At 51.1% G+C, this 16,426-nt stretch overlaps 1 protein-coding gene across 1 annotated transcript; it reads right to left on the reverse strand.

The window, feature by feature from the left end:
• Window positions 1-8,543: 8,543 nt before the first annotated feature.
• On the reverse strand, window positions 8,544-15,469 carry LOC119109686 (SAGA-associated factor 29). The gene is made up of 6 exons (XM_037233413.1): window positions 15,280-15,469; window positions 14,826-14,960; window positions 10,787-10,909; window positions 10,278-10,436; window positions 9,416-9,644; window positions 8,544-8,750 (listed from the first exon to the last, which is right to left on the reverse strand). The coding sequence occupies exons 1-6, from the start codon at window positions 15,466-15,468 to the stop codon at window positions 8,563-8,565; spliced, it is 1,023 nt and encodes a 340-aa protein (XP_037089308.1). The 5' UTR covers window position 15,469; the 3' UTR covers window positions 8,544-8,562.
• Between the last annotated feature and the right edge of the window lie 957 nt (window positions 15,470-16,426).

A 16,426-nucleotide genomic window follows, 5' to 3' on the forward strand; every position in this document is an offset into this window, starting at 1 on the left:
ACATGATTACGAACGAAGATTTCGCCGATGAACTGGCTACCCGTCCTGTTCTAGATTTTTATTTCAGTGTTATATGAATAGATAATGTACATTTTGTATCAAAACCTTATAAGGGCAACTCAGTACTACGATCCGCTTCCAAAAATAGATCCCACTAAATCACGTTCTCTAACTTAAGTGCCTGCGCCATATAAGTCGTAGTCAACCTGCTTGAACACTTACATGCGATGCCTTTCCGTGAAATGCATAATTATTCGTAAACAAATGGACATTATGTGTAATATTGACAATAAATTCATAAGTGGCAATAATTGTTCATTTATCGTCAAACTGCAGTACCCAAATAGAGTGAAATGTTAATGTGTTGTTGTTAATGTGTAAATGTGTTGACCTGCTCGGGCACGCTCGATCATTAAGGGCCCTCTACAGGGTCTTGGGTGCTTACTATTTGAATGGAGGGCCCTACGCTCTTGATGGGGACACTATATATCAACCTGCTCGGAAACACTCGATCACTCGGAGCCCTACACCATGTGTCATGAGCACTTCGTATCTGATGAGCGGGCTCCATCTATCAAGCTCTTGCATGCAGGGGGGGGGGGGGGCACGGGAGCAGCGTCTCGCTGGAACAATGCCGAGGGGATCTAAAGGCTCCGAAGGGGCCCATAACTGGCCGAACGGACGCAGTCCTGCAGACGGCCGCGGGACAACAAAAACAACAAAATTGACCCTACGGACGACCAAGAACAATTGCTAGTAAAAGTAAAGAGTTCATAAGCAGACGACGTTCATTCTTCGCTGATTGAGAAGCTGTGGGTTGGGGAAATTTTGGGGCTCATTGCGCTGTCCAAAGGCATTACGCTGTTGGTTGCCCTGGTTCCATATATTAACTTGCCGGGTCAATCTGATCGCTAAGGAGCTTTCAGCGTTGCCCTTCATCTCTTTGCATTCTCTTGGAGGGCCTAACGCTGCTGTTGGGACGCTATCTGCTTCCGCGCTTGGGCACTCTTGACCGATGCAGGTTTTCCTCCACGGATTCCCCACTCACCGAAAGGCTTATACGTTTTTTCCGGAGCCCCAAATGCCAGGGTGCGCTCAGTTGCTCCGGGGCCCTTCATATTAGCCTTGAGTTTTTCCACTTGCTTGGAGGGCCTTGTGCCATTGCCGGAGCTCCTATAAGGTAAGGCACCGAGACGCTCGATGCCCAGGGGCCCTCTACTTTGAATCCGATGGTCTCTTATCCCTTTGTATCCTTGTGGAGGACTCTTCACTCCTATCGAGGCTCGTGTTGTTAACCTGTTCGTGCACTCTTCATTCGCACAGGGCATTAATTTATGGTCTGGGTAGTTCCCCCTTGCTCTGAGGGTTCTGTGCTGCGGCCGGGGCCTTAGCAACCAAATCAGCCTGTAGGGCACTACCGATCGCTTAGGGCCCACCCACGTTAGTCTTGGGTCTTTTTTGCTGCTCTGATGACCCTATACCTGTGACGGGAGCCGCTTTATTGCCCCCTGCGGCACCCCATGATCGCCTCAGGTTCTGTCCTTTTTGCCCTTGGCGCCTTCGCCTCAAAACAGCAGTTGGATATGCCGCCGATGAATTTTTGCGCGTAATTGTTAAGTCAATTTTACGCGCCGCCGACATCGTATGTGTCATTATCATTGACTTTTGAGTGGGTGACACTTACTGTACTAGTGCATCATGTTCTTAACATATTTGAATGCTAGGATATTATGTAATACTTATAACAAAGGAATAATTCCGCACTATTCATCGGTCACCAGCTGACTACATCGCCCAGCCGGCTAGTCGTAAATAAGCTAAGAATCAAGTCCGTGCTTGGTTTCGATGGTTGTTAGAAGTCAACTCGAGTTAATTTTCTCTGTTGTTCCAAAACACTCAGCCTCAAATTACGTGACTTAATATGATCTGTAGAAAATAAATGAACTCTATGTGTATGCATACGTAGCATGCCTAGCTTTATAGGGCTGCGCGCAGTAAGATGGGTTTCTGTACTTATAACATGCATATATATATATATACATATATATTATACGTGTGCTACATGCCATTTTTCTTCAATGTAATGAACCGAACGCGAGGACATTTTTTAGGGAGGCGAACTGTAGGGGGGCCACAATGTTGCGTGCCCCCCCCCCCTTGCGAAATCCTATCCGCCCCTGACCAGTTGTTCTGAAACTGGTGACCTCAAGTCACAATCTCCACCTTCAAAAACCGCATACACCACTTCTGGGCATTGCAACCAAGTCCAAAGACGGCAACCGCTCAACAGATCTTGTCGAGACCCTTGCCAGAAGAAAGAGAATGTGCGATTTTATCAGCTTTTTAGAAACTGGTGATCTCAAGTAGCCATCTCCACTTTTAAAAGCTGCGTGCGCCACTTTAATGCACTGCACCCACGTTCAAGGTGAAAAACCGCTCGACCGATCCTCTCAAAACCTTATCGAGAGTAGAGCTAGACCTACTTAGAACTGACACGTAGGTCCAAGGCGGTTGCAGGAGGTCTTGCGGCACTTTGGACCCCAATTTGAAGTTGACATTGTTTGACCTTATTTGACCCGAAGATCATGACTAAAGAACACCACAAGCCAGCCTCAGTTTTGAGATCTCAGCGGTGGTCAAATTGGCCCACTATCCTATTGACAAGAAGGGTATTCAACCGAGCACTCGGTCGCGTACTGAAGAGAAAGATGGTGACAAGAGATCACCAGTTATATGCGGGCGATTAAATCGTGCATGCCCTACCTTCTGACAAGTTTTTGCGCAGATCAGTAGAGTAGTTTTCGATTTGGGACTTGACTGCAGTGCCCCAGAGTGGTTTACATGGTTGTTGAAGGTAAAGATGATGACCTCAGGTCACCAGCTTCGGAACGGTTGACGAAAATGTTTGTGCTCTTTCTTCTGGTAACGGTTCTGAAAGGATCTGTCGCGCGCTTTCCGTGTATGAACTTGGCTGCTATGCCCGAAGTGGTTTATACGGTTTTTGAAGGGAGGGACTAAACAGCCGACCAAGCCCGTTGTCGGCCTCATGTTCCAAGCCCGTGACACTGATCGCAACCAGAACTACCTCCCTTCGATGCCGCTTAGCCAAAAACCCATACTTTTCAGAACATGGTGATCTCAAGACGGGTCAAAGGTCACCAAAAACGCCCAAACCTACCAAAATTGGTTGCAGACAACATCACGCACCGGGCCTGTGGCACCAATCAGAACGAAATCGTTCTCAATCCATGCATCACTGTCGATTTTTGTATTTTGCAGAATACGGTGATCCTGAGTCAGGTCAAAGGTTAACATAAATACCGAAAACCGGAAAACATGGTTGGAGACAAACCCATGCGAGCCTGTGCGCCGTTCAGCAAGGAGCATTCATCAATCGATGTGCTACAGTCCATATCCTATCCTTTCCAGAATATGGTGAGCTTGGGTCAGGGGAAAGTCACCATATTCTGGAAAGCATAGAAAACCGATTATAGCGCATCGATTGGAGAAGGTTTCAGTTTGGTCGGTGTGGTAGGCTGGGGAGCAGGGTTGTTTGCAACCAATTTTGGTGGTTTGGGGCATTTTTGGCGACGTTAGGCCTGACCCAAGGTCACTTTGTTCCGGAAAGGATATCGCCTGTGGTGCATCGATTGGTTAAGGTTTCATACTGATCGGTGCCATAGGCGCGGAGCATGAGGTTGTCCGCAGCCCTGCTTTCTGGTTTTCGTAACTCGGATGACCTTTGACCTGACTCAAGGTCACTGTATTCTGGAAACGGTGGATTATCGACCAAGCGACATCGAATGGGGAAGGTCCGGTGTTGATCGGTGTCATAGGCTTGGGGCATGGGGTTGTGAACAAGTTTGGTCGGCCGTTTAGTTCCTCTCTTCTTGAAGGTGAAAGTGGTGACCTGAGGACACTAGTTTTAAATAGGGTAATGAAACTGTATGCTGACTTTCAATTGAAGTCTGTATGAAGTAAACCTGTCTGCGATTCTGCTGTTTTAACTTGACTACATGGGTGGCGGTGAAATAGTTTTGTCCCGAGACACGTGGGAAAGGCGCTGAGTGGCCAAAGTGTCGTTTTGTTGGTTATTGGCGTTTTCGGGCTCGTCGACTCCAATGGTCATTTTGCACCCATAACGATGCTTTTACTGAACTAGTGTGCTGTGAAAATGACTTGAAAGCCAGCATTTTTTTAAATCGAAAAAAGTTGTTTGGACTCAAGAAAGCAGGAGATGTCAACGAGCGCACCGCTAATTATCAGGGACGAGGCCTGCGGTCCAAAATGACGTCGTCGTTCTTCGGTGAGGCACGCACATGATACGACATGGTGGACAGTGCAAACGGCACCACACCGATGCCATAGGGACCTATCGGCTCCATGCAACAGATGACCATGGGTGGCATACGTGTGTCCAATACGCAACCTGCATACAGCTGCTTCTTCCCGCCGCGCACTGCGAAAGCATGACGACCACAAGCCCAACTCGGTTCTCATCGCCCTGAACTTATTGCCGCCCATCTGGTCCCAACAGCGCTGTATTTTCTTTTGAGAAAGGACTTGACTGCCGGGTAGAAATCTCTGGCAGGGACCGGCAAAAACCGGGTGCATGGTGTCACTGTTGCTCGCTTGGCAGCGGCAATCAGCCAAATCGTTGCGCACGATACCGACGTGACTGGGGATCCAGCACAGTGCAACTCTCTTTCCAACCCGATTCAGCTGCGTCAGGGGTGATAACATGTCCTGCATAAGGGGACATGCTGGATAAAGAGACTTCAGTGCAGAGAGACTGCTCAGTGAATCTGTAAAAATGGCGTGCGAAGATTCTTCACCAACTTCTATGAAACATACCGCCTTGGTAATCGCGATCAATTCCGCTGTGAAAACTGCCGCGTGGACCGGTAACGAGAACGATCGAGTGACGGAGCCGCTGGCGAAAGCACAACCCACGCCATCCGAGGTTTTGGATCCGTCCGTGTACGTCAGAGTGTATCCTTCATAAGATGCTATAAGCTCAAGCGTCCTGGATCTCACTAGATGTGGTGTGACGTCTTATTTCCTAATTTATGTATGCGAGGTGTTTATGAAGGGTATGGTCACTTGTCAAGGACGGGAAGCCAGGTGGCTTACTTGCTTTGCACCTCGGAGAGAAATTTCGCCCTCTTGCAATAAGGCTCTCACTCAGAAACCAAAAGTTAAAGCGTGCTGCTGCACTCCATGACAAAGGGAACTCACAGCAAACCGAGAAAATACTTCAGAATATGTCGGATGTGACGGGAACTGCCGGCAGCTTCAAGGCATAACGTATGCCGAGCATTTTCCTCCTCGCTGACAGTGGTGACTCGTGTGCCTCCGTTGAAAGGCTGACAGAAGGTGATATGCGAACTCCCCAGTAACAATACGAACGGCAGTATGGTGGACGGTATCAAGAGCACGCTTGCTGGATTAGACGCCCCATCATAAACAAAGTATGCATAATCCAGTTTGGAACGGACGAGTGAACGATATAAAAGCATAAGCGTGTTTCCGTCTGCCCCATATGACGTGCGAGACACACACTTCAGTATGTTGAGAGATTTAAAGCAGCGATCGCGGACGTTGTAAGATTGCATGATATGTAAGGCGGCGGCCAAAGTGTATCCCAAGGTACCTGGCCACGGCCTTTGTTGGAATAGAGCGACCATATAGACGGATGCTCAGGCCATCGCATCGCAGGGGGCGACAAAAATGTGCTGCAACGGTCTTGTCACCCGAAAAACGAAACCCGTTCACGTCGCTCCACCTTTCCACGCGGTCCACAGCCAGCTGGAGACGTCGCTCCATCGCTGGCGCCCTCGCTGCACTGGTCCAAATAGTATAATCGTCAACAAAAAGGGGACGTGCGACCGACTGGGGGAGCACATGACAAATATCGCTTATGGTAACTGCGAACAGTGCTATACTTAGCACGCCGCCCTGGGGCACACCGTTTATTTGTTGGCACTTACCGGAGCGGACGTTGTCGACGCGAACACGGAAATATTGTTTGGCTAAACACCTTTGGAGAAAAGTACTCACATGGCCACATATCTAAAAGCTTTTGAAGAATACGCCACGTGGTGTCATAGGCGGCTTCAATGTCAAAGAACACTGTCCCCATATGTGCTTTCTCTCGGAAAGCCTTACGAATCATAGTGTCCAAAGCTAAAAGGTGGTCCACCGCACTTCGATTTTTTCTAGAGCCGCACTGCGAGTTACTAGAAATATCGTGATTCTCAAGTGAATTCAAATCAAACCAAATCAAGTGAAACCAAATCCAAATAAAAAACACCAGGTGAATCGAACGTTTACCATCCTTTCCATGAGCATGGACAGCGATGACGTCAGTGAAATGGGTCGGTAATGAAGAGGGTCTATGCCACTCTTTCCCGGTTTTAAAATGGGCATCACAACAGCTTCCCGCCAGGCCGGAGGGAATTCGCCACTTGACCACACCCTATTGAAGGCCGCCAACAGCACACGGCGTGCGCACAGGAAATGGCACGGATGAAAACCGCCCAGAGATAGGTTTGATCCGATCCCAAACCTGCGAAGTTGGCGCGAATCGATTAAGCGCGCTTACATACGCCTGGAGTCACGTTTCGCCTCTTTTATCGTGCCACGGGCGAAAGCTCTCGCCCTCTTAAAAGGTACTAAATTCTCCAGAGTACTTCTGGCGTCAAAGGCTCGGAAAGCGCGTTTGCAAGAGCGAATTGCGCCACGACACTTCTCTGTCCACCACGGAACATGAGTGCGCCGGGGAAATCCAGAAGTGTGCGGGATACAATCGCTAGCGCGATCTAGAAGTTGAGTAAAATCCTCAATAGAGGGTGTCACTCTCTCACCTCCGGTTAGACACAGTGTCTCCAGTCGAGCCTCAAACCTACTCCAGTCAGTCTCTCTTAATTTCCAACGTCGTGGCCTTACACCCAACGTTCCACTGATCTGGCATCGAAGTCGCACTGGGAAGTGATCGCTGCCTATTGGGTCTGCCACAGACCACTCTCCATCAGCTCGGGACAATAAAGATCCGTCAGATAAGGATCGTCAGATATTTACCAAAACGATCACCAAAAATATGCGCAATCGGCTTCATTTTTGAAACTATGCGTTAAAAAGATTGCGCTAAGGGGTAATATCTCCCAAAAGAAAATATTTGTGAGTACTATTGAGGTGTGTGTGTGTGTGTGTGTGTGTGTGTGTGTGTGTGTGTGTGTGTAATTGGGGCTTTACGACGCACTCAGCTGCTGAGGCTATATGGCGTCGCCTGCCTCTCACCCTGGCAGGAAGGGCGGGTACCGCGGGGAATCGAACCCCATAACTCTAGTCTCCCAGACGCGCAGTGGTTAACACAGACGCGTCAACCACTACAATATCGGCACCCCGTACTATTGAGGTCAATGAACTCCTGTGACCTTCATTAAATCCATATAAGATGCTTGTTGACGTCCCTGTGATCAAGAAATCAGAAATGAGGGTTAAAAACTACCGCATCAGAAAAGTTATCCAGTAAAAAGGCGCTTCAGTTTTGGCCTCGGTCGTACCTGACCCAAGGTCGATGTAATAAGTCGCAATCATGACTTAAATTGTCCAATGTCTGCAAAGCTATCTCAAAGACATATGGCTTCATCTAACATTCGGTGTATAATCAGATTCAACCATTCACTAGGAACCGTCTTCGATGTCAGCCGTTTCCTGATTTTGGCCTATCATACATCAGGGACCTTATACTATACTCAACGTGTTCATACCAAAAGATCGACTATTCCATTGCCTGCGTATATACCAGGTTTAGCGAGGCTACGCAGTGCCGTTCTGAAGTTGGTCTGGAGAAAAGCTTCGGAAGGGGGGGGGGGGGGCAATGTACCCTCCTCACTTGAGCGCATTTTAACTCAGTTCGAAAATGGACATCGAGTTCAAAACAATGGCGGCTCGAGCTCAGCACGAATTCAAAACAATGACGGCACGAGCTCAGCGAGCCCACTGAACACAACTTGACCGAGTCAGATACTTTTAAAAACGACGTATGAAAGCGCACACGGTGCGGCCATCAAAATTACAGGCGTCTGGGGGCTTGAAAGCTGGGGTCCATTGACATTACGAAGGGGGTGGTGTATCTTAAGTACAAGTACCGGTCAAAACCACGCCACACCTAAGCTATGTTTGTACCCCCTCCCATAGTGGATGATATGCATGCAAATTTCGGGACAAATCTACAACCCACCGTCGCACGCATCCTGACAATAATTGTATTGGTGCACATGGGTTATGACAAAACATGAAATTCAGCACACGAGTTGGGGATGAAGCCCAAAATGGACAGAGATGCTCATAAAACCACTAGACTCCCACAAATCATTCTCAGGGGCAAAGTGTGGCAGACGCTTGTCTTCCCCCTACACACATTCTACAGCACATCAAGCAAAGGGCATCGTTTCTTAAAAGTAATGCGTGCCAGAGATCCCCTTTGTACCAACTTCTCGTGTTCCGACCCCCCCCCCCCCCCCCGCCCCAATCGGCCCTTGTTCGCACACCGCCGCCTCACTCCTTCTTGTTCTTCTTCTCCCTGTAGACTATGACGTAACGCTGGGCCACGCGCAGCGGCGGAGCGAAGCCATCCGTATAGGACGAGTCTTCGAACAGGATCTCGTAGTCGTCCACGGCGGTGGCCGGCGCGGTTTTCACCACGCCCTTGTAGAAACAGGTCGTCTGCGGGTAGATGGCGTTCACTGCCGCCGGCACGGGCGGCGTCAGCGTGACGTAGGTGGGGGGTCGCACGGGGATCGGCCGCAAAAGCGAGGAAAACTCCAGGAATGACGCTGCTCACCCAGCCGACGGCGCAGCACTAATGCGAACAAATTGATGCCTTAACGATCTCGCTTGCATTCTGCTCGACAATCGAGCGAAGGAACAAGCGCCACAAAGCAAGGTGCGCAGCTCGAATGTCGCCATATCGTTTTAAGAAGTCGCGTATCCTAGACGAGAAGCGGAAAGATTCCAAACCGGCGACCATGCGACGACGCTGCATGGCAGGGCGGCGGCTGTCCGAATCCAAAGACTCTTCGGCAGACATGCCAGGGCAAAATTACATCATTGTTTGGACTATGTGTGCGGCGGGAGGCAAGTCACGCAATAAGCCGCGATTAGCGTCGTCTTTGATCCTGAAGCCACTCTTGCAAGCATTTGTAATCATCACAGAGATGAAATCTCTCAATTGTTCACTCCGGTCAGAATTTATCCGTGTCATAATCAAACGTCCGCAGAGTTCTGGAAGTCTTGTTCGCGACTCATTAGGGTGCATTCGAGGCATCTTTCCTCTCACGGCGGCCTGGAGCCAAAGGGTAGGGAAAGGTTCAGCCTTAGCCCCGTCGGTGTTTCCCTTCGCCGCACGTACCGACGGCCGTCTCCTGGAAGAGCGCCTCTGGCTGGGTGTCCGGATTAGCCCGCATGGTCGGCAGCGGGATGACACGCCGCCGGCTCAGGATCATGCGCTCCCGCTGCTCCTCGTCAATGTCCTCCACCTCGTACTTGTTGCTCGAGGAGTTGTAGGAGATGACCTCGGCCAGGATCCAGTTCTCCTCGCCGTCGCTGCCACGCACGAGGGCGGCCACCATGTCGCCCGCCTGGCGGAGCGGAGGGCGCGGTGAGACAGTGCGCGCCGGAGGGCCCAACGCACGCACACGCTCAGTGCTGGCACAAGCAGCGCTGCACACCGACGTCTCTATAGTGTAGGGGACACTGCTGAGGCACTGACACTTCCTTATGGAGTCGCTCATATGTTGGACGACGCTCACCAGGAGCTCCATGTCCCCCTCGCGTGCACATTCCCCGTCCCGTCACATAGCCGGCCTCGTCGTATATCGGAGCCAATCCACGGTAAGATCATACTTCGCAACGCGGCTCACACAATCCCATGCATTGTTCTTAACTGGTCACCCACTCACTTCATATGACGGCACCACTCATGTCCAAACTGGGCCACCGCAAGTGTGCGTAAAATAACTAATATCGACACTGTACATGCACCACCGCCGCGAAGCCAGGTCGGGTCGACGTTGCATCAAGCCCACCCAGCATGGCATGTCCACGTGCACGCTATAATTACCAACCCACATCCGTGAAGCCTGACATCGGCATGCATGGCCCCTGACGTGACACCCTAACGAGCTTGACGCCACGCTAATGTCACCCCGCGCCACGTGTCACACCCGGTCCGCCTGCGAAGCCCCACCGGGCCACGTCGGCCGCCTCCTCACCTTGGCAGCGTAGTTGGGCTCGGCCTGGACGGCACCGCAGAGTGCGGGTGGCTCGTCGCCGGGCGACCCGATCCACAGCGGCAGCGTCTGCGCCGTGTTCTGCAGCATCTTCATCAGCGCGCCGCGTCGGATGGTCTCCTTGTTGCCAGAGTGCTTGGCCTGCCGGGGCGAACGCATGGTGACGCGGAGCAGGTGGCAGAGCGTCGGCGTCGCGCGGCAGTACACGACAAAATGGCCAACCGTATTTGAAAAGTAAAATAAACACTTACAAAATACCCACCGAGGTTTACCGGACCATGTTGGGTCTGTAATCTCTTCCCAAGAACGCGGGTGAACCAAAGTGTTTTCGGCGGCCTTACCTTCGAAAACACAGCAACACACGCAGCTTTGCAACACCGCCACTTTGAAAATCACCACATTCCCGCCGCAGGCCTCTGTTATTAGGCGCCATCCATCGAACCACGCGATCTCTGCCCTCGTCCTGCCCCAGGCCAGGCAGATGCAGTTACCTGTAGTCGGAGCTCGTTGCGGATGCTCCTGATCTCGTAGATGGTGGCTAAGGCACTGCGAATCAGCTCCGCCTCGCGCTCGGCATCGCCCCGCGCCGTCACATACATGCTCTTGAGACGCATCTGGGGGCAGCGGGCGCAGCTCGACCCCGACGCACACCAGCCAGCGGACACCGCCCCATTCGAATGCATTGTCTGGCGTTGACCAGGCTCTCTCCGAGGAGACGGCGGCTGCGGTCGCCCGCCGCACCGTCATGCGCGACTCCAGCATCACCAGCGTATCCCTCCACCGTCGGCTCGGGCAGCTTATGCTCACTTGCGGGACCGGCGACCGCCATTACGCCCCATGCCCCCCGCCCCCTCCCCCGCCACTGCGAGTGCTGGCGGAGAGACGCCCGAGAGGGGACAACCCAGAGGACCTACCCCCAGGAGACCTGCGCTCACTGGACCAACGCTCGAGGCCTACGCTCGCTGGACCCACACTCGCGAGACCTACGCTCGCTGGACCTACTCTCGCGATACCTACGCTCGCTAGACCTACGCTTGCTGGACCAACACTCACCAGACCTACGCCCAGGAGACGTACGACGGGGACCACCCAGAAGACCTACCCCCAGGAGACCTACGCTCACTGGACCAACGCTCGAGGCCTACGCTCGCTGGACCCACACTCGCGAGACCTACGCTCGCTGGACCTAGACTTACGAGACCTACGCTCGCTGGACCTACGCTCAAAAGGCCTACGCATGCTGGACCTACGCTCAAAAGATCTACAAATGCTGGACATACACTCACGAGGCCAGCGCTCGCTGGACATACGCTCATAAAACCTAAAGTCGCTGAACCTATGCCCAGGAGACCTGCGCTTGCTCGAAGAGAGGAGAGAGAGAGAGAGAGAGAGAGAGAGAGAGAGAGAGAGAGAGAGAGAGTGTGTGTGTGTGTGTGTGTGTGTGTGTGTGTGTGTGTGTGTGTGTGTGTGTGTGTGTGTGTGTGTGTGTGTGTGTGTGTGTGTGTGTGTGCGCGTGCGTGCGTGCGTGCGTGCGTGCGTGCGTGCGTGCGTGCGTGCGTGCGTGCGTGCGTGCGTGCGTGCGTGCGTGCGTGCGTGCGTGCGTGCGTGCGTGCGTGCGTGCGTGCGTGCGTGCGTGCGTGCGTGCGTGCGTGCGTGCGTGCGTGCGTGCGTGCGTGCGTGCGTGCGTGCGTGCGTGCGTGCGTGCGTGCGTGCGTGCGTGCGTGCGTGCGTGCGTGCGTGTGTGTGTGTGTGTGTGTGTGTGTGTGGACACTGACATACAGGCGTAGGAAGTTTCAAGAAGTGGAAGCTCCAAACTCAGGACGTACTTCAGGATCTTTTTCTGGAAAGCAAGCCTGATGACCAAGGGGAGAGGGGGAGGGGGGGGGGGCTAGAGAAGGAGGTTGTTATCGTTTTTCATTCAGAGATCATGGCTGCTGTGCTACATATGCATCTAGAGCTGTTTCTCACTGGTGCACAATCTTGCCTATTCGACTCATATATGTCATTCGGCAAATAAGGCTATCCAGCTTCCCAGGATTATTCGTGGATTACAACAGTCTCTCCTGGAGAGGCGAAATTCTACAAGCGAGTAGTCAATCTAGGTCATTGGGGAGGCATCTGTCTCCACAGAGCAGATACCAAAATGCAGCCTGGACATAGGCCGGTGAGAATTTTGAAAGTGAATCGATGGCTCGCAGTGCGATGGATCTTTCATGCGCCTTCATTTCGCTGGCTGTTTTTCGAAAGAAGACTTGTCGCAGCATTTTAGGCGGAAACAAATTCAAAAACACGAAACTGCGCAAAAAAAAGTGACGAAAGCCATAAAACTGGGGATTCTCCTTTAGAAACCAAGCCCCCGAATGAAGGCCCTTCAGTCATATATTCCTTATCTGGGTCCTGCCCCCGTCCACGTTCGCGGCTGTTGCCCTGACCCGTCTGCCTCCCTCTTGACTGACTGCCAACTGATCGTGTGGCTGCTTTGTTGCACATCTCTGAGTCAGCGTTACTACTAATTGGTGTGTAAAACATCTTGAACACCTGCAACAGTATCTTTCTCCGAATTTGCTTCCCTCACACCACACCACTGCAGAAAAAAACCTCCCGGAAGCTGCCTGCCTCAGGTATAAATTGGCCAAACGGATATTTATTTGGCCATCATTCAACGTAGACGACTTGATCTGATTTTGTGTGCAGGCAAGGTCGTAGTCAAAGCGTTGTCAAGGACCAACACACTGTTGACAAAAGCCCCTCTTATGGTGAGCCCCCCCCCCCCCCCCTCCCCCAAAAAATACATAAATAGGTTACCCGTAAACAAGGGACACGGTTTTTCTTCGTTTTATGATTATTTTCACCTTGCAACCAGAACAGAAACCAGAAGCTACCGTGGGATCAATTTTGTTTGTATTTTGAAGTCAATAAACTGCCGAAATCAGGCGTTGAAAGACTGCACGGAATAAATCGCCGGCACCATTAATTTATAACGGCTTAGTGGACTCTTTCTGAATCGATAAAATTCGGAAGCTTTATCAGAATTTTGTCTGGATTATAGATCAAGACATCGCAACGGTAGATGGTAGATCGGTATGTTTGCTCGCAATTTCAAGATGAAATTTGATTGTAGATCGAATGGTCAAAACTGTGTATCAACATGGCCAAGCCATGTTTTTTTCTGGAAATGGTCAACATTCGGTCCGAATCGATTAGTGATACAATTTATGTGACGTGGTTTTTTAACACGCGCGCTCGTAAATCTTAGCAACAAAAACCTCGCCATCAGGCGTTGCAGTCTCCGTATTCCGCGGAAGCTAATTGGCTAATACCAGTGGCTAATATAACCCCAGTGGCTAATTATAAATAACCCCAGTGGCTAATTCTTAGTTGAAGCTCACCAGTGGACAAAAATGATGACCTTCTGAAATCATTACATTCAACACTGAAATCGATAGGTCATGCAAGCTATGTGACGTAGTTTTGAGCATGCGCACTCGTAAATCTTAGCAAAAAAAACTCGACAGCAGGCGTTGCTGTCTCCGTAGACAGCGCAGCGTTGGTTCAGCAGCTGATACTGAGCTGTAATCAACGACTGGACGAAAATGGTGACTCGGCGGAACCTAACAGACTGTCAGCACCACGGCTTTCGTGTACACGGACGATACGACGGTGCACTGCGGTGGCAGCACCGTCGCGACGGCGAGGAGCGGCGGGCGGCGGGCGCACGTCCGGTGGGCCCGCCGCTCCAGGTTGAGTGTAGCTATTGAGGCGACCCAGGCCCTGGTACTCTCCTAGTGGTCCCAAGGCGCCATCGACTGCCAGGTCAACGCTACTGTCACGACAGTGAGTTCCGGCGATCAACTCAAACCGCTCTGCGTCACGCTGAATGGGCCGCTTCAATTTGGGTCCCACAGCCGCGAGCTGAGGGAGCGCGTGCGCCCCAGGCTATGCCAGCTGCGGATGCTGACGGGCCACAGCTGAGGACTGCAGGGCAGGAAACTGCGCAAGGCGTGCGCCATGTCCAATGCGTGTGGTGGCCGAATCACGCGGTCGCCAGGTCGCTGCCGGCGGCATCCGCTACTCCCCCCCCCCACACACACACGTGGAGTTGCCCGGAGCGGAAGATGCGTGTGGCGCCCCCTGTTACCACTGCTAGCCATGCTCACCAACCACTGCACTCAAATAAGGCAAGCTTAAAGTCTGCCATTAACATAAGGAATGTGATATGCTTGCATCACACGGCTGCGATCGGCTGCGATGACGCTAGCAAGCCCAACTTTGCACAGCATGGTCGACTTTGGGAAGTAGTTGGGCAGAGGGAGTCGACGCTGATGGGGGCCCGGCACATGGTGGTCCCGCAGGTACAACACAAGCTTGTTATGTAGTCACCATAGTGTGCGCAGGCATTTATAGCAAGACAGTGGATGAACGTGTTGAATGGGGGGGGGGGGGGGTCTGCACTCATTAGCACATGGGGTGCATTGCTTCCACTGAGACGGCCCGGGACTGGCTCACGCTCAAAGTACATGTGAACCACACCTTATTCATGGGCGTCAGCTTTCCATCTTGTTGTATTTTGTCATGCAGAGCATTGATTGCTTCCAAGTTTGGGTCACCTTTCTTTCGCTCAGCTTCTATGTCGGAGATACTCTTAGAGACAATTTTGAGCTTGTCCTGAAAACAGGAGAACCGTCAGCTTTCTGCGGCGATTTATAGGTCGACCACTTCACGATTATGCACGAGTTCCTTAAAACCATGAATAAGAGGAAAACTCCTTCCAGCTATACAAACTTGTCCATATGCAAGATTTCCCCCACCCCCAAAAATAATCCTCAAATAACGGACATAGCCGAGATATTTGTTCTTGATTTGCAAACAACATAGACACCATACAACGTGAGGAACATAGTCATCTGTTTCCAACCTTGCTAGTGACTATGACAGCCCAGATCAAGCTGGTGCTCCCGCCTGACCCCGGCACCGCCGCACTGACCTGTATGGTGCCGGCCTCGGCGTTCATGGCCATGACCATCTCGGTGCTGAGGCTGAGCGGGTACGGCGTCAACGACATGTTGACCAGCTCAGGCAGCCGCAGGCGCCGGTATGACGCCGACCCCTCGCCAGCTTTCGGCGAGCGGGGGCTACCGACGCACTTGTTCTTGGCACCTGGTGTGCGACCCATGGCATCTACGCACGGTCCTCAGCCACTGGCAGAGGCGCCACCTGGCGTCCGGCGACGCACTGGGCAGCCAGCACTGTGTACACCCAGCCAATGATGGTCAATGTCCAAAACACCTGAAATAAGGAGAGTGGAGGGGATGCTCACAAGCCATATGAGCACAAGGACATCTCTGAGCATTCCATCATGTTAAACTTGATGCAAACAACTGAGATAACAACAACACAACCATGTCCATTCACAGCAAGCATTGTTGGAACTCATCAAGCCATTAAAACTTTGGAGCAAAATTTAAATTTTTTAGTGGAGGTATTTCTATAATACATCAACAAAGCAACATGCTATAATGAATGACACCAGTGACTGTAAACATTCTGACCCGGCAAAACAAAATTGGCTACTTCCCTTCACGCCCCCCAAAAACATCGGCATTATTTCATGTTACCATATACAAGTGGCACATTTACACATATACCCAAATCAGCAGTGCAAAATATGTTAACACTGGACAAAACACAAACTTTTCTCAAAATAAATTAATAGAGCAGTTTCCAAGGAGCCACTGGACTGATGTCCTTAAACATCATGCATCCAAAAAGTGGGAGAGGTAATTGGACCATGCTAGGTTGTATAAAATCATGACTTTAAAGCTATGCAGAGTGAATGTAGGCTATAACATTTTTTGATAATGACACATCCCAAAAGTTTAATCATTTGAAAAGGTGCTATAAATGGCCAAAGGCTAAGTGTGGATTGCCTTCACAAGTTGTGTACATGGATAGGCCTATTTTTATATGAACATCACTCATTTAAGTGACACAGCTAAAAATGAGAAATTCACACTTCAGACCATGTCAAGCAATTTTAACCAGTTCATTAAACTGAATTGATGGACAAATATGGATTGGACTGATCAAACTGAAATATGGAGACAATACTGATAATCTCACTTGTTATGGTA

Source organism: Pollicipes pollicipes, unplaced genomic scaffold, assembly GCF_011947565.3.
Source record: "Pollicipes pollicipes isolate AB1234 unplaced genomic scaffold, Ppol_2.1 Scaffold_7231;HRSCAF=8579_pilon_pilon_pilon, whole genome shotgun sequence".
Classification (NCBI taxonomy): domain Eukaryota; kingdom Metazoa; phylum Arthropoda; class Thecostraca; order Pollicipedomorpha; family Pollicipedidae; genus Pollicipes; species Pollicipes pollicipes.